The sequence below is a fragment of the Phyllosticta capitalensis genome (genome assembly GCF_038381095.1).
Source record: "Phyllosticta capitalensis strain CBS 128856 chromosome Unknown BKA78scaffold_5, whole genome shotgun sequence".
NCBI classification, from domain to species: Eukaryota; Fungi; Ascomycota; class Dothideomycetes; order Botryosphaeriales; family Phyllostictaceae; genus Phyllosticta; species Phyllosticta capitalensis.
Genome location: NW_027117443.1, coordinates 1,437,402 through 1,462,054, shown reverse-complemented (window position 1 = coordinate 1,462,054; position 24,653 = coordinate 1,437,402). Strand labels below are relative to the sequence as shown.

Below are 24,653 nucleotides of genomic sequence, written 5' to 3'. Positions count from 1 at the left end.
GTCTTCCCCTTTCTCTTGAATCGAGCTGCTCCCAATGTCGTCTGGGCTCAGCCGTCCTCCTCCGCTGCTCTGACTCACGTTTTCGCCAAAGATCATCGCGGCGCGGTGGCTCCGCCTCCCCTCCCACTAGCGCAACGGTCGAGATGTCAGACTGTCGTGAGGCAGTCGATGCACGGCGTGGACGACTCGCGTGGTGATGCAAGGGGGAAGAGGCCATGGCATGGGTAGGACTGTGTCAGTGACAACGGCGGGAGACATCAGCAGCTGGAGCGGCAGATACTGCACAATATACCCCACGCACCAGCAGAATGGACATGGCTGCAATGCAGAGCAACGCTTGTCTTGTGAGTGCGAGGAGTTCGAGAGGCATGACGCGTCGGTGCAGGTTGCGTGCTGGATTGCAGCGCAAGATGCGCGAAAGTGTCGACGACAGCATGGACGGCGTTCTGTCCTCCAGGCATGAAGCCAGTCCGAAGATTCTCGATAGCTGGTGTTGACCGGACCAAGACCGGTGACCGCTCTCGGGTATGGTTTCGTGACAACGCCGCTCATGTGTTGATGCCAAAGGCTGTGGTAGGGGTTCGCTGTCCAACTTGGCGTAAGCGCCACGCGCCGGCACTTGGACCAGCAGTTGAGACCGCAAGCAACGACACCAGTTTTGACATGCTGGATTAAAGCAGTGTTTCGGGAAAATATTCCTCGAGGATTCGACCACGTTTGCCGGCGGAAATAGTGTTGAAGTAGAGTTCGGTTCAACGGTTGTGGTGACGGACCATTTTCCTGCCTAACCGAAAGAAGCAATAAGCAGAGCCAACGTGTACCAGCTTACCGCTTCCGGAACAACCTGGGATATCCTGTCGCGCACGCTGCTAGGGCGACCAATCATAAATTCCTTGGCAGCCTCCAGAATTGTTCGAGAAGGCTAGGGCAAGAATATACTCGGACTCCGATGATTAAAAAACACCTGCGATCTTTTAGTCCATGTTGGCGCAGCAGACCACCACCACCTCTACGCGTCATCATCGCATAGCTTTCGTCTTTTTGCACCTTTGTGACTTGCAATTTTAGTCCAAAAATTTGAGTCATCGAGTGCTGCGGAGATGCTCCGCGCCAAAGCGGTGCTCAGCTGCGAGAAACTCGTTCTTGCCACCGCTCTTCGCCCGCGACCCCCAACAAATGCATGAAAAAGAAAGGATAGGGGAAAGAGCAAAAGGAATTGACGAGGCCTCCAGAAATCGAACCTGGGCCTTGCGTGTAGTAAGCGCACATGCTTGCCATTACACCATTGACCCCTGTGATGAGTGGCTTGGAATAACAGCCGCTAAAACAATTTATAAGGTGCTCGTAAAAGTACCAGTGATGACCACTCTTCTCTCTGATTTTCATGCACACATTAGATGTGATCTCGTTGCTTTTCCGAAGAATCAACTCGACTGTCGAATAAAAGCAGTTGCATTTGCAGTCGTGCTTCCAATTTTCGCTGGGATCTCAGAATGGCGGCACACTGTTGTCAACACGGTGCGAGAAAGCCAGCAGCTTCCTTCAATGTCGATATGCCGGGTGCTTTTGATTCACACTGGAAGATCCTGGTTGAGCAGAAGACATGGAAAGACATGAGGGAGGGTGGAGGGGCCAATTGGTTGAAAGACACAATACCTACAATCCAAGGTCGTCGAGCTTTCAACACAGTACTCGGTCCAACTTGAGATCCTGGGCGACACTGAAAAGCCTTTGGTGATCTGATTTGGACTGAGGGAAATCCGCGCCTCGGCACAAGGCGCTCGATTTTCTGCTCGTTGTCCATAGCGTCCTAGCACCAAGCAGGCAACAACAGTGGCGAGGGCAAAAGTCTTGAATGTCCCACGCTGCAGCTTTTCCACCGAGTAAGACAACTTGCGGATATCATCACTGTTCCGTCTTCCGGGAACGGTTGAGAGTGAACGGGACAAGACGGATGCGGTGGTGGGAGACACGGCAGATGCGCTGATGCCCAAGCACATCAGCAGCAGCATTTTTCCAGATGAATTGTTTGCGCTTGCATAGACGTGCTTTCAAGAGCGCATCTTCTCCAGTCCAAGAGATCGTCAAAGCTGCAATGGCGGCACGCGGGCACCTGCATGGCCACCGCCGGCCGGTTTGACGGGTGTAGATCACAGACGAAGGACAGTTGATCATACAGCGCTCGAACGTCGACGCCACGGCAAAGTGTCTCCAAATGAACTTCCATATGAGCTTGCAGAGAGCTGCCTTGTCACCCATGTCGACGACTTGCCTAATGTAGGCATGCGTAAGCTTCCTCCGTTCGATTTTTGCTTTTCCACCGACCTCGCTGCTGCGGTACTTTCTGTGACTGGATTGATAAGGAGGTTCCAGGCGTGCGATAGCAGAGGCCTTCCTGATGTGCGTTGTGGCGCAAGCACGTCGGCGACAAGTGCCCAATTCGAGAAGTGGATCCGGGGAAAGCCGATCACCGCGCATCTGCAAGCAGCTCAATCGAAGCGCATCGATGGCGGAATTGTGTAAATGAAGTGCATCCAAACACCACTTCGAATGGACACTGGTCTCCTATTTGGTTATACGCGCGACTCTTTGCTGTAGACCGCCTCTGACGTAGAGGATCATGTTTGGGTCAGGGGTGTGCACTTTGGCGTTGAGCAGCAAAAGGATGCTGTGATTTTTTCTGCCTGTCAGGCCCGGCGGAAAAACGGACCCACTTTGCCGCTCATTTAAAGATCCATGAAGGTGTGTCTGCATCTCTAATCGGCTTACGTGTAGCTACACGTCGCCCGCGGTTTAGGCCAGACAAAACGGTCACCCAAGCTGTCTGACTCCATGATGGACTGCCGTGTCTAATTGTAGTGAAGGCCGCAAGACTGGTTCCATGTTTGTTGTTGCACCTTGGAACAGGGAAATTTCCCAGCCAGCTTTTTGCGGGCCTGGACAACACCACGTGTGGCCGGATATAAGCATCGACACCAAGCTTTTGCAATGTTTTGTGTAGAAGAGGCGAAACCGGGCCGGGGCGACTGGTTCCCGCTCCCGGTCGACTGCGCAACCAGGCCTTCGGGCCGGGTCCGTCGTCATCAGAGGTCTCGAAGTTTTTGATGAATTTTTTGGGTGGTTCCTGGTTGTCGGTCGGGGTTTGCAGGGGTTGGAGATGAGTTGGTGTCCTAAAACCCCATTTGTGGTGGGCTGCGTTTAAATTGAACCCGCACCTGAACTGCATTTTGTTGACACAGGCGGTCTTCCGGTGCGAGATACGGTGTAGCCACAATGCAACGAGCGCATGTTTTGAACGTTGCTGTCAGTAAGGTGCGTTTAAGCAATGTCAAAGTTAATCTAAGCTTATTTTCCAGAGTTTCTTAGCGTCGAGTGGTCAGGATGTCAATCAGGCTCAGCAATCCGTGGATCCCCGAAGTGCATTGGCCACTGATGCAGCGTGGAGAAACCTTAGACTTGAACACAGCTTCCCGTCCTAAATCCTGGTCCATGCCGCCGGCCAAAGCTCGATGGTGTCCTGAAGGTGGTGAGTGCAGCATGTTGTTGTTGTTCATTCTGGCGCTTTCACAGCATCAGGCATCTGTGCTACACCTCGAGCGCCACCAACAGCCGTTCTATGCCGTGTTTTACTCCCAGACACAGTGTCGTAGAACGTCTCCGAGCCACGCGAATTCAGGGGATTCATCCAAGACCAACCAAGTGAGCCTTCTGCAGACGGGTGCGCCCAACCATGTTCTTGTGGATTCTTGTGGATCAACAGACTCAAATGAGACCTGGCCACCGGCTGACTCTTGATCGACTGCCAGACGGGAAGCCGAGCGTTTTCCTGAGCGTTCCGATGCCAGGTCTGCAATCGCCACTGTCGTATGAATCGAGGTAGCAACTTTGGGAGAAAGAAAGAACTTGACAGCGGGTGAGCGGCTTCAGACCAGGGTTCGTGGAAAGTGGCTTTGGACGGTGAGAAGGACAGTCTTGACAGTCCATGTGCTGTGCGACATTGAGCTGGGAAGCGTTCGACTACTTGTCCAATTGGAGCCTGTGGTCGTTTGAGCCTCGGACTGCGCCATTGGATGCCACGAGAAGCAGGAACGGGTCAGCTCTGCGGAGTTTGCCGTCAGCGGCGCAAAGCAAGCAGCTCTTGATAGGCAGCACTCAGGAAAAAGGACCGGAAGACAGGGCCTGACGAGAAGGTCTTGTTCCAAAAGCGCAAAGGGAGCCAGTGGAGAGCTCTCACAGGCGCCTACATGGTGATCGGCACATGTTGGAGTTCCGGGGCGCCGTGGCTTTTTGACAGTCAACGAACGAGTGGATGCCTCTGCTTCCGGCTTGTAGCTGGGGATCCTTGGCAACCCCCTCTCCGTGCCTCTCTGTGGCACAGTGGCTTGGGGAGGCTCCGTCGACAGCTGCAGTTTAGTTTGTGTAAAGAGCTGGTCAGTTTTCAAGATTGGCGCCGTTCAGACTGGTACAAACGGTGGATTAGTGCAGTGGCAGGGTGCCTAGCCAAGGTCCTGTTGTATAGCAACGAGTTGGAGTTGAGCGGTGGGCCATTGCGCAGTGAAGCAGGGGGCGCTGGAAGAGGAGTGGGGCGGCAGTTGGGGAGATGAATTTTGACAGAGGCCCGACGTGGTGCAACGGGGTCGGCGGCTGTGAGCTGTGCCTGAGGTCATCCATCCATCCTACCAAATGCAGAGCAATCTCGCGATGCAGACAAACGGCGCGACCATCGAGGACCGGGCGCGTGGACGGCAAGCGGCAGCGATGACGGGACGATGTGGATGGTGGTTTGGGGCGACGGCGGCAAGGAGTGCAAAAGAGAGACAATGGGCATGAGGGTGTTGTTGTAAGATGGAGAATAGGAAGGTTATGGGCAAGAAGAGTACAAAGAAGAAGAGTGATGGGCAGTAAAAATGGCATTGTGGTGTTTGTTTCAGAGCGGGCGGCGACGGGTCATGATTGGGCGGAGGGGTGGCAGGGCTGGCCTGGTCGGCCGTTTGGCGCGCAAGGGCTCGGGCTCACCTCAACACCGCCTACAAACGCTGGCGGCCTGCAATTTGGGCCAAAGACAGGTGAACTTGGTGCCCGTCATGTCATTTACAGGTGCAGCAGTCGGCGACAAGGTCTGGAGATGATCAGATGCATCTGCCCGGCCCTGCCGCCCGCCGTTCCTGTTCCTATGCCTGCACCTGCCTGCCTGCTGCCCGTCATCATGCTTTCTCCACACCTACCACCGCTCTCTCACCACTTTTGCGCCTTCCTTCCTTTTTCCTTCCGTCCAGTCTCTCCTTCTGCCAGAGTCCAGCCTGCTCCACCGTCAATTTCTTTAATAACGGCCCTCGTCGCCCAAGTCTGGCCTGGTCCTTTTTTTTCACCAGTCACTCTTTGCAACCACCTCTCTTCTTCCTTCATCCCACGTTCCTTTCTTCTTGCACACCCTCCTGACCTCGACGTCTCACTTCTTCCTGGCAGTCGACCTGTCATTCCTGTCTCCCCTCCCTCGGACTTTACCTCGCCTTCCAACCCGCTCCGACTACATAACCTCTCCCCAGCTGGCTCTGTGTCCTTCCGCTTTCAGCATTCAATCTGACATTGCCAACGCCGCATTCCCGCAAGAACAATGAAGTTTCCAATCGCCTTGACCGCCGTCGCGGCCGTTGCCGTCGATGCCCACACCGCCTTCACGACCCTCTGGGTTGACGGCACCTCCGCTGGTGACGGTGTTGGCATTCGCATGCGCAAGGATCCCGCCAAGGCTACTTTCCCCATCAGCATTGGAGACGACGCGCTGGCATGTGGATACGATGGTGAAGAAGGCAACGCCCGTGTCGTTCCCGTCCATGACGGCGCCGTCCTGTCCTTTGAGTTCCGCTCCAGTCCCGATGATACCAGCAGCGGTGCCATTGATCCTGGCCACGAGGGTCCTTGCGGTGTCTACTTGAAGAAGGTTGACTCGGCTGTCAACAGCACAGGTACGCCATGCTCTACTTGCTTTCTTATTTCAACCACTGACAATGAGCAGCTGTTGGCGACGGTTGGTTCAAGATCTGGGATGAAGGCTACGACGAGAGCACTGGCAAGTGGTGCAACCAGAAGCTGGGTGGCAACGGAGTCTCTGGCGTCTATAACGGCAAGATCTCCGTCAGCCTTCCAACCGGTCTTGAGGGTGGCTACTACCTTGCCCGTCCGGAGATCCTGGCTCTTCACGACGCCCCTTCGGACCCTCAGTTCTATACTGGATGCGCGCAAATCTTCCTCAGCTCTGATGGCAACAAGAAGCCTGATAGCACCGTCAGCATTCCAGGTTACGTCAACTGGGGCGACGCGTCGGTCGATTTCAACGTCTATGCCAGTCCTCTTGCCCTTCCATACGACACCCCCGGCCCGGCTGTCGCTGACCTGGTCACCGACGCTAGCGCCGCCGTCACCAAGAACACTCTCAAGCAGACGGAAGGTCAAGTTCCCTCGGGCGCTATCCTGGAGATGGCTGGCTGGTGCGCCTACGAGGTTTCCGCTTACAGCGACATGGACGGCTGCTACGCGGTAAGACGCCCTTGCTATCTCCTCCCCCATTTTTACTGACAAATTTTACCTAGGCCGCCAAAGACTGCTGGGCTCAACAGGGCGACTGCTGGGACTATGCCAGCACGCTTCCCACTAGTGGATCCCCGTGGTGCGATCTCTTGACCGACAAGTGCCAGGGCATCGACGACAAGTGCGATGCTGGAGACTACTATGGTCCTCCTGACAGTGGAAAGGACTTGACTCCGCCTGCTTCTACTACAAGCGTGGTCATGGCCGCTTCCACCTCCAACTACCAGACCGCCTCCTCCTCTGCTGTCGTTTCTCAAGCCCAAAAGATCGAAGTTTCGTCATCGCAGTCGCAGACTACGCTTCAGACTGTCGCTACCTCGTCGGCCTCTTCCTCGACCAAGTCGACTACCGCTGCGCCAGTCGAGACCCACATTCACACCGTGTACCACACGCAGGTGCACACCGTTTACGCCACTGCGGGAGCCAAGTTCAGGAGACACGCGGCCGAGCACGGTGTCAAGCTGTCTTAGATGACAGCAACTGCTGCGGCGGATGCTTGTATTACGATTTCATGTTGACTTTTTTCTTTCCCGAAATACGCAAACTGGGATGACTGCTTTTTTGCACCGTACACGGCTACGGCTGGCTACATGACGCTGGTTCAGGGCATGCTGGGTCCGGATTTCTCTTCTACCTGAGCTTTTCGAAGCCACTTCTTTGCTTTTCGATTCTCGCAGCTGCGCAGTGGCAAACTCACGGTTTTTGTTCTGCACACTCAGCGTGGTCCTTGCTTCTTTATGGCTCACGCTTGCTTCACTTCTACTTTTTATGCTTCTCAGCCCCTCTTAGCTTTTACTTCTTCATCGTGACGAGGCCTCTATGACCTCTGATTCATGCATCGGGCTGGGGTTGTTTTCTGGATGAGCAAAAACGGTATGCATGGCGTGCTTGAGAATGGATTGGCGCTTGCTACAGAGCAGAGCCTTCATGACGGGAATTCGAAACATGACACTTTTCGGAGTTAACAGACTTGGTGTGCAAACCGTGAAGTGAAACTAGCGTCCATCAGCGGGCATAGCCGCAAGACTGCGTAACGTTTGACTTTTTTCTAGAATTGCCTGCCAGTCTTTGCTGCTTCCACATTGGGTTAGCGGCCGCTGTGGCTGGCTGCGTCATTCCCGATAAGACCGACCTGGAACTTGGGCGTTTTCTCAACACCGTCCTTCTTCCTGCCCGTGTCAACACACTTCATCTACGCTCTGTTGGTGTTCCATCAGTCTCACCCATTTATTTCATCAAAGCAACGTCCTTATCGACGCTAGTGGCCCGTCCGCCGTCTGTCTGCTGCCTACAAGCGGTATGACAAGCACTACCACCACATCTCTCAGCATGTCTCAACTTCATCAGCATCGTGGACACAGCAACCGATTCCCATTAGTATTTTCCTAATCAATCGACAAACAGCCCGCCATTCGCAAACAAGTGCTCCCCATTGATCCATCGAGCCCTCTCCTCGCACAAGAAGCCGACAGCATATGCAATCTCACTCGGATCCGCCATCCTCTTCCCGGCCGGAGTTGCATCAATTGTTGGTTGCAGGATCTTCATGACCTCCTCTCCAGCTGCAAAGAAACCTTCCGTCGCCGTCGGCCCCGGGCTTACAGCATTGACTGTGCATCCGTACTTGGGTGGCAGCTCCTTTGCCCAGCACCTGGTAAACGAGTCGACCATGCCCTTGGTCCCGGCGTAGATGGTCTGCATTGGTGGAGCTGCCCTTGAGGAGACGCTCACAATATTGACGATGCGTCCGCTTCCGTGCGTTATGTGCTTCAGCGCCGCCTGTGTCAAGAGAAAAACGCCTCGGCAATTCAGATTGACCAGCTTGTCCCAGTGATCGAGCGTCAGCTCTTCCAACGGGACATTCACAGCCAAAGCGGCATTGTTGACCACAATGTCCAAACGGCCAAAAGATTGGATGGCCGATTCGACAAGTTTTGAAGGTCCATCAACGCTGGACATGTCGGCCTCAACAGCAATCGACGGGGTTTTAAGACTCTCTTTGACTTTTTGCGCTTCCTCAAATAACGATGGGAAGGGATAGTTGACGACGACGGATGCTCCCCGAGACGACAGCTCTCTCGCAATCCCAGCTCCTATCCCTGAACTCGAGCCGGAGATGATTGCAACCTTTCCGGACAGGGTTGCTTCCGTCATTTTGAATCCTCACACTCCGTACTCGGAATTTTCTGTTGTGAGCGGTGGCGGGTTGGGCACCGCGTGCTGCTCTGTTGGTGGCTTTGAGGCGGCGTGGACCGTCCAGGCGGAAATCCCGAGTTCCTGGGGTGTTCCAAAAAGTTTCATGCAAGAGAGTTGGAGGGGTGGCGTGGCATGCCGGGCAGGATAGGGCTAAGCTTTTGTCAAGCAGCTCTTGGTGAGGGGTGCGGCCCGAGGTGCGTCAGCTGCCCGAGTTGACCTCTCTGGAGCCGTCTCGGAAAAGCCGATAGTGGAGGTGGACCACTGCTTGTGAGCCGGTCAACATCACCGTCACCCGGAACGAGCTCTAGACGTCGCCGAAAAATTTCGCAACGTCTAGCAGGATCATCCGAAACCTGGATGGAGCAGCAACTGTAACAGTGGCAAAGCCTGGTCATCCGCTTCCCCGTCTTTCAGCTCAAGGTTACCTGCGTCGTACCACTTCAAAAGTAGGTGATTCAAGGAACATGCAACGAGCCGAATTGGGATGTACATTCTATTGGATCCTACAAGGCTACAACTTCCACTCATGCTTATTCGGCAGGCCATTGACCCTTGATTGATCACCAGCATCCAGGTATCCACAGACACGACCTTCCGGGTCCCATTTGCGTCGCAACTCCATGAGTCGCCTCCCATTCTCGTCACTCCAAAACCTTGTCCTCCGGACCTGGAAATCAGAATCGCCAAGATATGCGCCTTCTGAATGCCTCTCTATCCCTTTCATGATCGACTGCACCCAATTCGATGCCACAACATCCTCGGCCTCATCTTCGTAGATGACATATGTCGCAAAGTAGTGATCCGACTGCATACTGAACGCCATATCCTTCAAAGGACGCTTCGTGCCGGGAGCCATGCTATACCAGAGAGAGAAAGATTTTTTGGTGGGCAAAGTGGTGAACGCGTCCTCGAGCAAAGCCGCCACATCCGCGTCATTTCTGATGTAGGCATTGTCAACTCGGTAGCGATGCGCATTTGGATTGGCAGCACCCTGATTCGTATACTCATTGGAGAGACTGGTCTCGCTGTTGAAAACAGACGTTACCGTGCCAGGAGGATGGCTGTCTTCAGCCGGCTGCAGAGCGGCACGCGCTTCCTCCTCGCTGTTTTTGAAGGTCACCAAGAGTATTGTGGTGCACGACTCGGCGGACCCGGGCGGATAACTTCCGACGGCTACAATTTCGGTATCTGGGTCGAAAGATGCGGAAATCTAAAGACAGGACTGTCAGTAAATCCGATGTTCGAGCCGCCTCGATTGGCTGGGTAAGGATGTCTTGACTAACGTTTAAGATCCAGTTCAGGGCCTGTTTGAAGTCTTTTCTCGCATACGTGTAAAATGATGATCGCATGTGGGAGTATGCAGGCCGTGTCTGCAGGTAGAATCGCGTCACGATGGCGGGAAAACCAGGACCAGCTCCTCGAGCTGCCCAGAGGAGCTCGCTGTTTTGGGTCTCGGAGCAGTGCAGCTTCTGCCCTGTCGCTGTGACTACATCGACAGCAACCACTTGTTCGCAAGACCAGCCCCAATTCTATCTCCGAAGTCAGCCTTGTGAACGTGGGGGGCTTGAACATGCAGCTGGTGAGTGCAGTACCTTGCAATTCCAACCCATACCGCCTTGCAAAAGAAATCCAAGTCAGCCTTGTGAACGTGGGGGGCTTGAACATGCGCTTTTACCTTGCAAAAGAAATCCACCAAGTCCAACATCTGGACAATGGCCGCCAGCAAACATTACACCCTTGGCTTGGAGCAGACCATTCAGCTCGCGCCCAGTGGTGCTGGGCGAGACTTTTGCAATGCCAGTTTTTTCATCCAGGTCAATTCCCTTGTATTGGCCAAGGTCAAGCAGAACCGCATCATCCCTGACACTCCAAGCAGCCCATGAGTGCCCTCCAGAGCGGATCGAAAGGCGGCATTTCTTTTCGATGGCGAGACGGACTGCTTCAACAACGTGGGATTCTTCGGAGGCTTCGACAACAGCAATGGGATATCGGCTTGGTCTGCGGTAGTTGAAGACGCGACCAACCCTGGCCCTCTCAAAGTCGGCATCATGGCGCCATATGATTGGTGGAGGAGTCATTGGGCTGTCAAGAGGCTTGGAAAAAGCTTGAAAATGAGCGTGCTTTTTCCAAAGACAGTCGGACGCGCTGCACGCCGGCCCATTTTGTTTAAGACAAAAGCACTCGGCTACGAGATATCAGCACACAGCAGCTATCGCCTTGCGCTGGCCGATATCTGGTCATCATTATCAAAGCCGCAGCCGGGCTAGTTGGGTGGAGCCTCGGGACCACGTCCGACGAGCAAGGTCGCAATAGCGCGACAAGCAGATGCAGAGAAGGGAGGCTCGGCAACGGCCCACGAGCGGTCCAGGATGTTCCCGCAAAGGCACCCGGACGTACGAAGTCGTCGAGAATAACGATTACTTTAGCGGATGTTCCCCGGCGGCGTCTGGGGCCCCGCATTGTGGCGCATCTAGGGTCGAGGCCTGAGCGTCCTGGAACTGGCATCAGGGCCGCGCGTGTCGGCTGCCCACATGCAGCACGCGCACGCCTGGCACATCTAACGGTTGCTTGTTCAGACATGGGATATGCACACGGCATTGCAGCGTTCTCGATTGGATCGGGCCTGGTTGGGCCTGCAGATCACTGTGTCTGTGCTGGCTCAAGTAAAGTGTGCCATGGAAGCCATTTGGGATTTTGATATCAGCTAGTCAGCGCCTGCTGCACCAACCTCAATTGCCTTGCCTGCTTGCTTCTACGTCGTTTGCTCTGACAGCCATGGCCATCAAAGGCACCACTCGCCTGACAACAGATCGTCCAAAGGAAGAACTCACCAAGCAAAATACTTTGGGGAGTCTTCGTCTTCGCCATGAAGACACCAACGACGTAATACTTATTCCTACACCGTCTTCTGATCCGAAAGATCCACTCAATTGGTCCGTTGTTGTGTTCAGACTACCGGACTGTTCACTGTGCTGACGAGGAGCCAGGTCAAGATCTTACAGATATTATATTGCCATTCTGCTTTCTCTGGCCATCTTCTTTGCCAATTTCCTCGCAGCAGGACCAACAGTTGCTATTGTTGCAATCACCACAGATTTTTACGGGCCCCCTGGACCAGGTTTCGAGGGTCACATTTCCAAAGTCGCCTACTTCTTCACAACAACGGCACTATGTCAAGGCATGAGCAATTTGATATGGATGCCGCTGATTGTGAAGTTTGGCCGCCGCCCCATTTACGTCTCTTCATTCGTCATGTACACGGCCTGCGCAGCGTGGGCCGGCGGCGCCACAAGCTACGCCAGCGAACTGACGGCTAGAATATTCACGGGTATCGGCGCAGGCGCTGCTGAGTGTTTGGCGCCGTTGACCATTTCTGACATGTTCTTTCTCCACGAGCGAGGAGCTATCATGGCGTATGAACCCTGAATTTTGTACAACTGCATCTTTCCTGACAGCAAACAGCATCTACACATGCTTCCTCAGCGCTGGAGTCAGCGGTGGCATCATCATATCCGGCCTCATCACCATCAATCTCGACTGGCGATACATCTACTGGGTCTCCGTAGCCTTAATCGGCTCCGCGACAGTCCTCGTCATACTGACATTCCCCGAAACTGAATTTGACCGTCACGGGCTCATCCCCTCGCCCAGCAGCGCCGACACCATCAAGGCGACGGACCTTGACCCGATCGATGAAGAGCTCGGAAAAGTGCCCTCACCAGACCTCAAGGAGACCGAGTCCCGCACCTGGCATGTCGAAGACACAGCATCCAACACCACGGCTCCGGTTCCAAAACCAGCCACGACGACACGACGCCGCCGGCAGCAGGTCGCGGGCAAAATGACCTGGCGCGACACGCTGCGGCTCTTCTCAGGGGTTCACACACGCGAGCCACTCTTCAAGCTCTTCCTACGCCCCGTGATGCTTCTCCTGCTCCCACCCGTGCTCTGGGCCACGCTCGTCATGTCCGTCACCATCGGCTTCGTGGTGGCCATCAGCTCCAACTTTGCCAACGCCTACGCGCAGGCCTACGGCTTCGAGGCGTGGCAGGCCGGCCTGTGCTTCATCTCCGGGCTCATCGGGTCCGGATTAGGCATCTTCTTTGGCGGCCACGTCGGCGACTGGGTCGCAGATTACTTTACGAGGAGGAATGGCGGCGTCAGAGAGCCCGAGATGCGCTTGCCGGCGATTGCGATTAGTCTGGTCACGGCGCCGCTGAGCTTGGTGCTGTATGGCGAGGGCATCGGATTGCGGTTGCATTGGATGTGTGCGACGGTGGGCTTGGGGTTGCGTGAGTCTCTCCTCGTCACCCTTTTTTTTTCACTTGCCTTTGATGCTTCTGCTCTTTCGATGAGGATGACGGACACTCTGCTGACGTTCGACATGCTGCCAGTCAACTTCTCCATCGTGCAAGCGACAAACATTTCTCTCGTCTACACCATCGACGCATACCGCCCCGTCGCGGGCGAAATCACCGTCAGCCAGCTCGGCTTTAAGTGTACGCCCCACGACTGACCCTCCCCTTTCCCCCTTTCCTCTTCCCCACAAACATATCTAAACTCTTACAGCCGCCTTTGGCTTCCTCCTCTCCTTCTACACGAACCCCTGGATCAACAAGGACGGCTACGAGCGCGCCTTTGGTGCCATGGCGGGCATCTCGGGCGCCGTCTTGCTCGGATTCATTCCGTTCTACCTGTACGGCAAGCGCATCCGGCATGCGACGTGGAAGTGGGGGTTTGTGCGCGCGTTGGTGCATTGGGACCAGGATAGGGAGGTTGGTGAGTAGGGGTGCAGAGAGGAAAGGATGTGGGATCCAAGGGGACGACGGGATGAATGAGCTGGAAGGAGTGCGGCAGACGGTGCATTTTGCTTACATGCTCGAAATTGATGTGCTTCAATCTTTCATTTTGTTCTCCTTTGTTCTGATATTCAATCGAATTCATCAAACTTGTTTTTTACTTATGCTAAGTAGTCCTTACAGCCCACGTGTTCAACTCTCGAGCTGGATTACGAATTTCTGCCCATCTGAATTGCGTTTTGAAAGTTTTGGGACTTGGACCGCTAGGTATCCAGCGAGGTAGGCAACTGTCTTGTCCCTTTCGAACATGTACTTGGATCTCTTGTTCGCCATCACACATCCTTTTTCCCCCCTCAACTCCTCTCAATTCCTCCATACACCCCCCGTACACCCCATCACCTCACTCCCTTTCCATCTTCCCCTTCTACCCAACGGCCAACATTACAAACACCTCTCTCCTCGAAAATTTGAAGCACCATCCCTGCAACCCGCTCACCAGGATGCATCGTCGAACCAATTAAGCTTCCCCGCATTTCCTGCACCGCAAAACGCCACCATTTGACTGAGACAAGCAACTTTAAAAAGTCTACCCCACACCCACCGTACGGCTGTTCCCGCGAGCCCGCGTGCGAGGGCTGGAAAATTGGAAAATTGGGCGAGATGAGTGGATTATTGGTGGGTGGAGAAGAAGAGCAGGACGGTGGGTTGGGAGATGGTGGTTGACAATTCTGTTGTGCGCTGCTCTAGTAATTATTCTTGCTGCGGAACAACGCTGTAGGTGCTGCACTGTGTACAGTAGGTCACGGATTTCATCTAATCGGGCAGGCGCAGAGGTCGCGCGGCAGGGGCAGCAGTAGTGGCGGCCGTTCCTGCTCCACTCACTCACTCTCGCAGGCGTACAGCGCCATCACCACCAGCAACTTGCCAACGCAATCTGAACCTCCAAAAAGATTTGTAAACCACCACGCCAGAGCCATTTCTCCTTCGCCTCGGCCCACCCATATCGCCTCTCTCACATTCACCCCCCCAAAACAAACCGGCTCCTCAACATCGCCCGTCAGCAGCCCCAGCCGAAGGTGGTCCACATCGGACCGGCGTCGGCTGCGGTCAGACGTTCACGTCGGGTTCCTGTTCGAAATTCTGACCGAGCGCGACAAGGGACGGCGGCGCAAAGAGGCGAAGGCGAAGGCGATCTGAGGAGGGGTAGACGGGACGCCACATCCGTCCGGTGGCGGGAGTCGGTAGTTGGAGCCGGGAGCCGTGGTGGATGGGTGTGTGGGTGTGGTGGTTTTGGAGTGGCTTGACGATTCAAGACGACGGCGACAACGATGACGAGCAGGAGAAGGAGATTTGCGGGAGAGTGGGTAGTTGAACGATTGATCTTTGCAATCATATGAGAGAATGATGATGGTGATAGGTAGTGATCGATGTGGCGGTCCGCAGTTGCAGGGAAGAAACAGGCGGCAATATGTGGACGTACCAAGTAGTATGAGATGGGCGCAAAGGACGACAAATAGGGGCGAACACAAATGATTTAAGGAGAAGAAAGAAAGACGGACGCTTGCATTCTTCGTCAATCTGTCTGAATCAACAGGATCGCTCTCTTATATGGCTGTCGGACTGCCCAGCAAAACTCGGACCCCGAGCCCAAGAGGTCTTACAGCGGGGGAACTAATGGTGTATCACACCACTGTCACCTTTTCCCAAGGCTTATTCGTGCAATGCTTGTCGCAACAGCCAGAGTTCAGCGGTGAAAAAACAGGAAAAATAGAGCGAAGAGAGGAAAAGACCACCCATGCAAATGCAGATACAAAGGGTATACATGCTCCATGTGCAATGCAGAATAACCATCTCATCCAAAGCCATGACTTTCCAGATGCTCTTCTGTGCTTGGCCTTCTCATCTCCCATTCAAATGCTTTAAGAACGAATGCCAAAGTCATTCCTCTCCAATGCTAGCGCTGGACCTGGCCGGCCGCAACGCCCAAATCTTTCATCAGCTGTACCAGATTTTCCACGAGCGACGGCAGTACGCCTTCGGAGTCGCCGTGTCCAGCTCCAACGCCAAAACTCATGCCCAAAGTGCAGTCGAGCCTATTCATATCAACATCTTCATCGTCTGCGTCGTCGCCGAGGAAATTTCTTTTCAGCACGTCGAGCGTCACGTTCATCACCGCCTCCGAGTCCTCGATGGAAACCAATTCAGACCCTAAAGAGGAGGAAGAGCTCTTCGGCACGGAGCTGGTAGTGCTACTGATGCATGGTCTCCCGCGGCCTAGTGCAATGAATCTCTGGACGTCCGAAGTTTCGGGCCCTTCGAGCCAGACATCAGAGTCGATAGATTGTGGAGTGATCCCAAGGTTTGCGTCAAGAGCAGAAGTGGTGGGAAAATTGGCGGCCATGGGTGTGTTCTTGTTGGCAGAAGTAGCCTGGCGAATGACTCCATAGGTCCAGAGAACGAGGGAGGCGTGATACACAGCAATGGCCCAGAAGTCGCGCATTGATTTGCGTGGAAAGGTCCTGGCTAATCGAAGCACTCGGCTGGCTTGCCAGACTGCTTGACGGGCATATGAATCGCCCATCCACTGCTGGAGACCTGAAAAGACACGACGTGCTTCGTCCTGGTCTTCTTTGCCTGCAAAGAGCTGGATATCTTCCATGTTGGTGTGTAGGTACATTAGCTGGAGTTCCAGTAGCAAACTGATCTCAGGACAAGGTTGGCTGTGGGAGGGCCATGAGCCTATGCTAACGCGGAGCTGGTGAAGTATCTGACAAAGTTCTTCATGGCGGTGGGTCATGACAAGGGAGCTGTTGTGTGGTCCAGTTTTGGCGCGTGTGGTGAGTTGAAGTTGGTTGAATTCCCAGACCATACCCCAGGCACCATGGAGGATGATTAGACTGGAGAGCTGGGCGTCGTGAAAATGAGGCAAAGTCGAGAGGAGAGAGGGATCTTTCAGGTAGTCCAAAAGAGGAAACTGATGGTCTTGGAACCCAGGCGGCAGGGAGAGGTACGCGGCCTTCCATTGTTCAGCAGTCTCTGCAACCCAAAGCTCTCGAGGCTCAGGCAATGGTATTGAAACCTCGCCATAAGATATGATGGGATTGACCAAGACACACATGGAAGACTGCGCATCGTAAATGAAGGCGTGAAAAGCAAGACGGCGAAAGGATTCGCGCTCAACCCAAGCAAGCCACTTTTCTTGGAGCACCTCCCCAGTGTCATTGGGAGAGGGATATATCGGCGGTGACCTGGACTTTTTGAACCTCCCTGCTCGGCGAATCATCTGCATAGGTAAGCAAGGGTCTCTCGAGTTGATAATCATCCTTACTGTAAACAGAGGCTGCTGTTGGCTCTCTGCAACCTCCATCTTGCGCCGATTGCCTGCCCACAAGAAATTCTGTAACATGAGCATAAAGCTTTGAAGCATCCACAGTTCTCTTGTCAAGGCGTTTCTCTTCTCAATCTCATGGATTGTGGCGATCCTGACTGCTTCCTGAACGGCGTGTCCCAGTTTTTGGAGGGCACGTATCTCTGTATGGAGAGCGCCGGATGCCACAATGGCGCCTAGAAGTCCAGACTTGGCAGTATTCGGAGAAAAAGTAGGAGCATGTATGTATGAATCCACTCGCGCAGAATGGCTCGCAAAAAAGCATTGCAAAAAGTCGTCCAGAAGCTCGGTAGTGGGAAAAGATGAAACAACACGGCCGACATTAGCCGTGTCGCATGCGTTGAGAATCGCTGCGAGCAATTGATCTCGAGCACTCTGATCTAGGTGCTCGCTGAGGACATGTTGCTCAGCTCTATATCTCCCGTCAGGGGAGGTCGCATCTGTCTTGGGGACCGAAATCTTTCCCATCTCGATGTGCGAGCCTTCGTTGTGAGGATGCCAGCGGACCAGTGATGATTTCCGGAAAGCTTCTGTGCCGAGTGCCACACGTCCCCTTTCATCAAGGGACCCGTTAGACGTGAGATTCGTCTCTGGTTGCGAAGGTGCACTCAGATTTGATTCAGAGGTCATCTGGCCAAAGTCCTCATTCAAATTGAAGGGTTTACCGTTAAAAGCATCAAGCAAGCCAAAGTCGGTGGCATCAAAAGAAAGATCATCTTCTACGGTAAAGTCGAGTACATTCCGGGGCTCGAAATCCCATTGCGCTGGGCTGAAAGAGCCAGCGTTATTTGGAGTTAGTACATTTCGCAGGAAATCCGAGAATTGATTGTCGTTCAGCGGCATATTTGGAGGTTGCTCGCCTCGCATGGAAGGTATGGCAGGTATCGAAGTAGTAAACGGAGGAACGCGTGAGTCGGCTGCTGATGATTCGTCGCCACTAAGCTCAAAGGCGTTGAGAAGAGTAGTAGGCGTGGGCATCTGATTCTGATTTGAATCTTGAGCCAACCCATTGGTCTCCGCCTGATTTTGCGGTTTTGTCGGAGAAGGTGCTAGACATAGCATTAGTTGGATGCTTCCAAAAGACCTTGCAATCAGCGTACCCGAATTCTGACTTGAACCTGCATTCGCTCGATGGTCTGAATTGGATTCACACTCAATGCCCTTGTTGCGGCAGCGTTTACACGGTTTTTCGTCCTCGCACTTCAACTTGGCGTAGGCGCACGATTTGCAGGCCTGTGAGACGCGGGAGGACTGGACCAAGGTACGTTTTTGTCTCTTGGCCCCATTCGCATCGGTATCGTGGCAAGTAGCGTGTCTCTTGAGGAGATCGCTGGCATTAGCTGCCCGTCAGCTTCGATGGGCGTGCAGAGAAGGCGCAAGAGGACATACGGCCTGCCGAAACCCTTGTGGCAGACGTCGCACTGGAAGGGCTTTTCTTGCAAATCTGCAGCGGGTGAATGAGAATTTGTAGATTCTTACAGCGGGGAAAAAGACGTACGCGATCTGACATGACGGGCAAGGTGGTCAACTCGAGTGTAGCTGCGCTTGCATTCTGTACACTGGAAGAGGCCTCGCGGACGTTCGGCCGACGTTTCCATGGGGGAGAGGCCTTACAGCGGGGGAGGTGATAGGCATGCGACGGCAAAAGACGGAAGGGAGGGAAGGAAAAAATTGAACGCAAGTCGTGGTCTGGGTTTTGAGAAGGATTGGAAGTTGTTCCCCGCAACCAGAATGGCAGGCAGGGGGTCTATGTATGGTTTTGGGCGCATGCGTCCCTGCGTTGGTCCTGCTGCCCTGCCCCTCTTTCCCCTCCACAACCCATGCCGCCGTCCTCCGCCATCATCCTGGCGTTTCGTCAACCATCACCGCCACGTTGCCTATTCGGCCAAATTCATGCACTACTTTCTGCTTTTATTCGGCCTATTATATCCCTTCTCTGCTTTATACTGCTCCTCCACCGCCTCTCGCTCACTAAACATCAACACCAGCCACCATCCGGATACCAACGGGCAACGCTTCTCCATCAGGCCCACCATCCTTGGTCCATCTGTAGATCAGATCCATCTGGTATCCACATCTACACCTTCCTCCGGACCTCTTTCTCCCTAATCCGACGGTCTGACGCCAGGAATGTCGGACGACTCTCCAAATTTCTGTCCACCGATTTCAATTGGTTTGACGGGCAACAAAATGTAAAGCATGCGCGCCCAATGCTCGTCGCTCATGTTCCGCCATGCGTGGTTGGTCCCTCGCTGGATGCTGATGTCGCCGCGCTTCATGACGCGCTTCTCGCCCGAATCGAGGATGAGCTCGACCTCGCCCTCGAGCACTACACCGTAGTCGAGACTGACGGTGCGGTGCATGGGCGATGTTGCTCCTGGATGCATGTCCACCATGCGGATCACCGAGCCATTGGAAACCGTGATACCCGGAGGATTTTGGAGGAAGCTTTTGTAGACTTGGATATCTTCGTTGCCGTTCATTTCGATGGGAAAGCCCTTGGTCGTGTAGCACAGGCCGAAATCCGCGTCGCCTGGGAGCGCCGTAAAAGGAAGGGTTTCGTCGAGTTCGCTCTCGAATATTTCTTTGCCCGATGCATCGTGGCCGGTGATGAATCGCTTGGGGTGACGAATATCTTTGCCCTCTGACATTGTGATGGAATTGGACTTTGTTGATGTCTGAATGGCAAAACAGCAGCACGCGAAGACTTTATTCTACAAAATTCCCAGCGGACTTATCGCAGAAAACAAGAGTCCGCCGCGGGGTCTTCAGCTGCATGAGTAAGCCGAGGAGCCGATGTGGAGGGCCACGATTTGCCGGCATTGGTAACTTCGAACGCTGCAAGAAAAAAACGTGGGAAAAGAAGCCCATCGAGAGAACCTGGACGCAATTCCGACATCCATGCGCATATAAACCATCTTCTTGATCAAGCTCTTGGCAAGTCTTGATTCCATTTGATCTAATGCTAATGATGTCGGAACAAAACTGTTCGGACAAGTCCGACTCCATTTGCTATCATGGCTATCAAATTCGAAACGAACTCAGTGGGAAAGACCAACAAAATGTGGACGCAAACTACCCCTTAAGCACCACCCCCTCGTCAACCCTCTTCGCACTCGACACATCGGGCACGCCCTGCGACTCCACCACTTTCGCCCCAACAACCTCGTACACCGGGATTTCTGCCAGTCTGTCGATCACATGGTGCAGCGTAGGGAGCTCGTTCCAATCCTTGGGGTCAAACTTGACCGATGCTCTGCCCGCTTTCCAAATCTTCTTGACCGTCGTAGGAACGACCTTGCTCTCCTCAGCATGCGGCACAAAGACAGCGTGCTCCTCGGCGGCATGGCCGCGATTATGGACTTGAGGGAGATATCTGTAGACGATGATTCCGTCGTCGGCCTCGCCTCCAATGGTCCCCTTTTCAGAGCCCACATCCACTTCGTGTAGGTCTTCGAGCGCCATCTCGCCAAATGTCGCGCCTTGCCAACTCGTCTGCAAGCGATAGCTACTGTGGCGGCGGTAGATGTCAATCGCGCAGTACAGCTTGGGCATGCCGAGCTCCTCGCGCCCGCTGACAATCGGATCCGTAAGACTCTCGAACAGCAGCGGCATGTATGTGCCATCGATGACGGATCCATCCTTCTTGAAGTACTGCACACCGTGGACGTAGAGACCAAAATGGCGATATCCGCCGCCGCCCAGCCAGTCCATCTTGTCGAGCGTCGTCTGCGAGAAGCTGCAGTACGCAACCGTTCCTGGGCTGCGGAAGCGGAATTGCGTGGTTGGGAACAGATTTTGCAGCACGGTGCGGGAGGTCTTGAATTTGATTGCCGCCGTCGTCGCTGTTGAGTGCGTTGCCTTGCGCGGATTGCCATAGTGATCTTGACGCGGCCCTGGCATAGGTCCAAAGGCGATGGGCATGCGCCAATACAGGTTAGGGTTTTGGGCCCACTTCCAGCGCCGGAACTTGTCAGTCGCGCTGTCCCACTCGTCATGGCCGAAGTTGTATTCCATGTGGGCTTGCATGTTGATATCTTCAGCTGTCTGATCTTTGCCCATTTCCCGTGAGAACGACTGGATGTTTGTCGCACGCTCATAGCGGAATTTGAAGAAGAGCTCTAGGCGTTGAGGGACATCCTCAGGCTTTGTGCCCTTGGGGAGGACAACTCCCAGAGCTGCGGCATCTTCGATTGCCTGGCCGGCACCTTGACCTTGATCTGATGGGCCTTAGCTCAATGTCCTTGAGTTTGGATGCAGACAGCTTACGTGGTAAGAACGGATGTGCAGCGTCACCCAACAAAGCGAGCTTGTCGTTGATCCACGTCTCAAGAGGCAGTAGATCTAGAAGCTCCCAGACCTTCAAAGTCTCTTCCTGAGCCTTGTCGAGCAGAGCAAGCAGATCAGAATCAAACGACTTGTAAATCTCAAGCAGCTTGCTCTTATGGCCGACTTGGTTGTATTCAGCGCCAGCTATCACTTGTTAGTATCTTCTAGTCAAAGCCGTTCTGCATCCTTCTCACCTTCTTTCTTTGCACCAGACTCTTCCGTTGGATGGATGCAGACGAAATTGAGCTGCTCATTGTTGGCGCACGGGTAGATAACAACCCGTCTATCCTTGTCGTAGCAGATGACCAGCTGCCCTGGTTGTTCGGCGTACTTCTTTGTCCGGGGATCTTCAAGGGCAGCTTTTCTGCTGACAAGAAATCTGTAGGCGCTCTTGCCGCTTCCAAAGGCCTTGACGTCGCCGCCAGGTATTGTACTTCTGGTTCGGGAATGGACTCCGTCGGCGCCAATCACGGCATGTCCTTGGAATACATCTCCGGAATCAAGCGTCACCGTCGCCGCTTGAGGGTCAACGTCGACAATGCGCGAAGATGTCAGTACCTCGGCCGGAATACCATGGTTTTCCAGGTCAGTGGGTGCTGTTGCCTTTTGCATGAGCCTTTCATGAAGGTGAACACGATGGCAGAGGAGCCATTTGTGTTGAAATAGTTGAGAGACGCCTGCAGTGTTGAAAGATCGAATTAGCTTCCCTGAAGCGTCGTAGTCGGCGACCTGTGCATTTTTAGTACTTCTCTCCTACGCATGGAAGGCGTGAATATTCTTTCGGAGTACTTACAAATTTAGTCTCGACAGCGCCAAACTCCTCGGCCCTGAGACCGATGCGCCTAAGCACACCGTTGGTGTTGGGAGCAAGATGCACCGCCGCGCCAAGTTCGTTGGCAAAAGCTGACTGCTCAAAGATCTATTCACCGTCAATAAGTGGTTGGTCTGTGGTTGCTTGTAAAGACTTACCGTAACCTTGTGGCCTGCTCGCCTGAGGTAAATGGCCGCAGTCAAACCTCCAATGCCAGCTCCAGCGATAAGAATCTTGAGGCCACCTTCGGTCGTTCCATTGGTGTGGCTCGAGCCGTTGTTGGAGCCATTAATGAAGTCGCCGTTGGTCAGACCGTTGAGGTCCCCAAACTTGCCGTGGTAGGACATGATGTTTTAGCCCAATCCCCGCCTAGTATCGAACACTACGAGTGGCCGGAGAAATGTCAGTCAATGCGACTAGAATGGTGGCATCTAGATGCGGATAGATATGAGGGAAACTTACCAAGGCAAGACTTTAGAAGTACAGGAGGGGCTAAGCTGGCAGTAGTTTTGGAAGAAACGCTTCTCGACGCGCCCACATGTCGACCATTTACGACCATGTTGCACAGAGAGGTCAAAGTCAGCCGTCCGCTCTCCACATTGCGAGCCTCGCACCACGCACGGGGTTCGTCTCCTTGCGATGCGCCGCCACTCGCTCGTACACCTCTTGTCCGACGAACCAACCCAATACGTCCGGGTCCGAAGCTCCTTCAACAGCCACATTTCATCACGAGCTCCCAGCGCAAACGAACCACAGCGACAGGGATACGACAAGCGAAAGAGGCGTCCCTGGATATCTCCGCAATAATGCCAAGTTGGTTCGGGCCACAGGCGTCGGCGTGCGGGTTTGGTGGTTTTCGGGACCACATGGATTTGCGGGCGGTTGGTCAGGGTGGAGCCGAGAGCGCGGTCCTTGCTTGTGCCTCCCCCACATATCCATGCAATGCGAAACCGATGCGGTTGGTGCCTACAGGCTGGCTTATTGCGTGCATATACTGCTCCCTTATCATGCGCGGTTCGAGGAATGGAGTGTGAGGTGCTCGCGCTGCGACTTCCATGCTGGTCGACCTGGGCGGAGGTTAGCTGTTTTCGGAAAGGTCGCAATACTTAATTTTGACTGCGCAACATCTTCATCGACTTCAGAGTGATGCTGGTGGTTTGGCGCTGTCTGTCGTACGTTTGCTGACCGGCTAGATGCAAACAAGATGGAACCACTAAGCAAGAACTGGGTGACCTGTGAGAGATTCTTCATTTTTTGCCATGAGCTGGCGCATCGCCGCGTCCCCAGACTGACCGCATTTTCAAGATATCAACCGCCATCCCAATAAGAGCTATGAGTCTCTTGCGCTCGTTCCAGTGAACTCAATGATATGAAAAAAGAGAAGGCCTGAGCAGAGCATGACCATAGCCGGCGTACCAGATAGCCTCATTCTTGCAGGATGCAATACCCAAGAGTGCAGTCCTGCCCGTTTCAATGTCCTTTCCATCACCCTCCAACGCCCGTTCTAGAGCCAATGTACCGTTCGGGACTGAGTGTTTATGAGAAGGTCCGAGACGTGTCGATGTGTGCCCGAAGCCTGGTAGTCGTCGCCATTCAGACCGCAAAGCCGGACCTCATCAGCTTGTCCCTGATTGTGGCTGGGTGGATGCGACGGCCAGTCATGTCGTAGTAGCGGCTGGAAAGACGAATGAAACGCTCGTCATTGTCGCGCATGAAGGCGTCGCAGAGCCAGACGAGCTGTGGCTTGGTTAGCAATAGCGGTAGTTGCGCAGGTGAGGTCTCGAGGCTTACATCATTGGCGGTAAAAGTCTCGTCAGGGCGCAAAGTGATCGTCTCAAGGCCGTTGATGTGCTGCGGAATCATGATCCTGGAAGCCGAGGAGCCTGAGCGGACGGACTGGTCATCCTTCTTGTCTTTGGACGAGTCGTTGTTTTTGGCGCTGGAGCTCTTGTTGTTGGTTTGCTTCTTCTCAGAGTTGTTCTTGGACTTCTGCTGGGCATTTTCCTTCTTGGCTGGCGCATCCCTTTTCTCATCCGCATTGCCCTTGCCACCGACAGTAGCCTTCAGATCATCCGGAGCAATCTCCTTGAAGCGGTTCTTGATGGCTCCCTGAGGCTTCTTGAGAGCCTGCGCAATCATCTTCCATGAATCTCCCTTGTGCTTCATCTCTAGAAGCGTCGCGTCCTCTTCGGCCGTGAACGTGAGGTCGACCTTGCCCTGCTTCTTGTCGCCTCCCTGGCCGTTCTGTCCGGACTTGCCATCGGAGGCTTGCTTGGATTCCTCGGGCTTGGCCATCTTCACTTCGACCTCCGCAGGCTCAGTAGTGGCAGTGTGATGTTGAGTGTCTGTGACGCGCTTTGGCGGCGGGCGGGTGGTGTACTTGCGCTGCTGATCGTCGAATGGAGTTAGCAAGAGTGAGCTGAGTGCCTGCCAGTAGCCAAGTTTCTCGGGGTCGGTCTTGAGGTGGCTGCCAATGAACGCCATGACTCTGTTCATGTCGTGGTGTTTTGTTAAAGTCTGGAAGCCTGCCAACTTAGATGTT

The 24,653-nt window shown here is 54.1% G+C and overlaps 12 protein-coding genes and 1 non-coding gene across 13 annotated transcripts; 2 read left to right on the top strand and 11 right to left on the bottom strand.

The window, feature by feature from the left end:
- Nucleotides 1-223: 223 nt before the first annotated feature.
- BKA78DRAFT_314495 (uncharacterized protein) lies at nucleotides 224-494 on the bottom strand. Its single transcript, XM_066888475.1, has one exon. The coding sequence runs from the start codon at nucleotides 459-461 to the stop codon at nucleotides 258-260; it is 204 nt and encodes a 67-aa protein (XP_066744412.1). The 5' UTR covers nucleotides 462-494; the 3' UTR covers nucleotides 224-257.
- A 674-nt stretch (nucleotides 495-1,168) lies between these two features.
- Nucleotides 1,169-2,032, bottom strand: BKA78DRAFT_314494 (uncharacterized protein). The gene has a single exon (XM_066888474.1). It carries the CDS (start codon nucleotides 2,010-2,012, stop codon nucleotides 1,572-1,574), a length of 441 nt encoding a protein of 146 aa, XP_066744411.1. The 5' UTR covers nucleotides 2,013-2,032; the 3' UTR covers nucleotides 1,169-1,571.
- On the bottom strand, nucleotides 1,221-1,292 carry BKA78DRAFT_t93. The gene has a single exon. It is a non-coding gene; the product is annotated as a tRNA-Ser (tRNA).
- A 2,146-nt stretch (nucleotides 2,033-4,178) lies between the features above and the next one.
- On the bottom strand, nucleotides 4,179-5,005 carry BKA78DRAFT_136515 (uncharacterized protein). Its single transcript, XM_066882685.1, has one exon. It carries the CDS (start codon nucleotides 4,912-4,914, stop codon nucleotides 4,477-4,479), a length of 438 nt encoding a protein of 145 aa, XP_066744410.1. The 5' UTR covers nucleotides 4,915-5,005; the 3' UTR covers nucleotides 4,179-4,476.
- Nucleotides 5,006-5,614: 609 nt separating this feature from the next.
- BKA78DRAFT_352861 (glycosyl hydrolase family 61-domain-containing protein) lies at nucleotides 5,615-7,058 on the top strand (the record flags this gene model as incomplete). The annotated part of the gene is made up of 3 exons (XM_066891438.1): nucleotides 5,615-5,966; nucleotides 6,017-6,537; nucleotides 6,591-7,058. 3 exons carry the CDS (start codon nucleotides 5,615-5,617, stop codon nucleotides 7,056-7,058), a joined length of 1,341 nt encoding a protein of 446 aa, XP_066744409.1.
- A 919-nt stretch (nucleotides 7,059-7,977) lies between these two features.
- BKA78DRAFT_352860 (short chain dehydrogenase) lies at nucleotides 7,978-8,742 on the bottom strand (the record flags this gene model as incomplete). The annotated part of the gene is made up of 1 exon (XM_066891437.1): nucleotides 7,978-8,742. The coding sequence occupies one exon, from the start codon at nucleotides 8,740-8,742 to the stop codon at nucleotides 7,978-7,980; it is 765 nt and encodes a 254-aa protein (XP_066744408.1).
- Nucleotides 8,743-9,295: 553 nt separating this feature from the next.
- Nucleotides 9,296-10,862, bottom strand: BKA78DRAFT_352859 (uncharacterized protein; the record flags this gene model as incomplete). Its single annotated transcript, XM_066891436.1, has 4 exons — nucleotides 9,296-9,994; nucleotides 10,068-10,313; nucleotides 10,377-10,399; nucleotides 10,460-10,862. The coding sequence occupies 4 exons, from the start codon at nucleotides 10,860-10,862 to the stop codon at nucleotides 9,296-9,298; spliced, it is 1,371 nt and encodes a 456-aa protein (XP_066744407.1).
- A 697-nt stretch (nucleotides 10,863-11,559) lies between these two features.
- BKA78DRAFT_352858 (major facilitator superfamily domain-containing protein) lies at nucleotides 11,560-13,571 on the top strand (the record flags this gene model as incomplete). Its single annotated transcript, XM_066891435.1, has 5 exons — nucleotides 11,560-11,717; nucleotides 11,772-12,197; nucleotides 12,247-13,076; nucleotides 13,179-13,283; nucleotides 13,354-13,571. 5 exons carry the CDS (start codon nucleotides 11,560-11,562, stop codon nucleotides 13,569-13,571), a joined length of 1,737 nt encoding a protein of 578 aa, XP_066744406.1.
- A 711-nt stretch (nucleotides 13,572-14,282) lies between these two features.
- BKA78DRAFT_314481 (uncharacterized protein) lies at nucleotides 14,283-15,143 on the bottom strand. Its single transcript, XM_066888473.1, has one exon. It carries the CDS (start codon nucleotides 14,974-14,976, stop codon nucleotides 14,641-14,643), a length of 336 nt encoding a protein of 111 aa, XP_066744405.1. The 5' UTR covers nucleotides 14,977-15,143; the 3' UTR covers nucleotides 14,283-14,640.
- A 41-nt stretch (nucleotides 15,144-15,184) lies between these two features.
- On the bottom strand, nucleotides 15,185-18,569 carry BKA78DRAFT_379805 (fungal-specific transcription factor domain-containing protein; the record flags this gene model as incomplete). The annotated part of the gene is made up of 5 exons (XM_066892954.1): nucleotides 15,185-16,866; nucleotides 16,912-18,020; nucleotides 18,072-18,301; nucleotides 18,361-18,415; nucleotides 18,470-18,569. The coding sequence occupies 5 exons, from the start codon at nucleotides 18,567-18,569 to the stop codon at nucleotides 15,538-15,540; spliced, it is 2,823 nt and encodes a 940-aa protein (XP_066744404.1). The 3' UTR covers nucleotides 15,185-15,537.
- A 228-nt stretch (nucleotides 18,570-18,797) lies between these two features.
- On the bottom strand, nucleotides 18,798-19,643 carry BKA78DRAFT_314478 (cupin domain protein). Its single transcript, XM_066888472.1, has one exon. The coding sequence runs from the start codon at nucleotides 19,620-19,622 to the stop codon at nucleotides 19,077-19,079; it is 546 nt and encodes a 181-aa protein (XP_066744403.1). The 5' UTR covers nucleotides 19,623-19,643; the 3' UTR covers nucleotides 18,798-19,076.
- A 345-nt stretch (nucleotides 19,644-19,988) lies between these two features.
- Nucleotides 19,989-22,458, bottom strand: BKA78DRAFT_282581 (uncharacterized protein; the record flags this gene model as incomplete). Its single annotated transcript, XM_066885651.1, has 5 exons — nucleotides 19,989-21,191; nucleotides 21,241-21,444; nucleotides 21,510-22,050; nucleotides 22,109-22,219; nucleotides 22,270-22,458. 5 exons carry the CDS (start codon nucleotides 22,456-22,458, stop codon nucleotides 20,047-20,049), a joined length of 2,190 nt encoding a protein of 729 aa, XP_066744402.1. The 3' UTR covers nucleotides 19,989-20,046.
- Nucleotides 22,459-23,340: 882 nt separating this feature from the next.
- On the bottom strand, nucleotides 23,341-24,329 carry BKA78DRAFT_314476 (uncharacterized protein). The gene has a single exon (XM_066888471.1). It carries the CDS (start codon nucleotides 24,248-24,250, stop codon nucleotides 23,705-23,707), a length of 546 nt encoding a protein of 181 aa, XP_066744401.1. The 5' UTR covers nucleotides 24,251-24,329; the 3' UTR covers nucleotides 23,341-23,704.
- Between the last annotated feature and the right edge of the window lie 324 nt (nucleotides 24,330-24,653).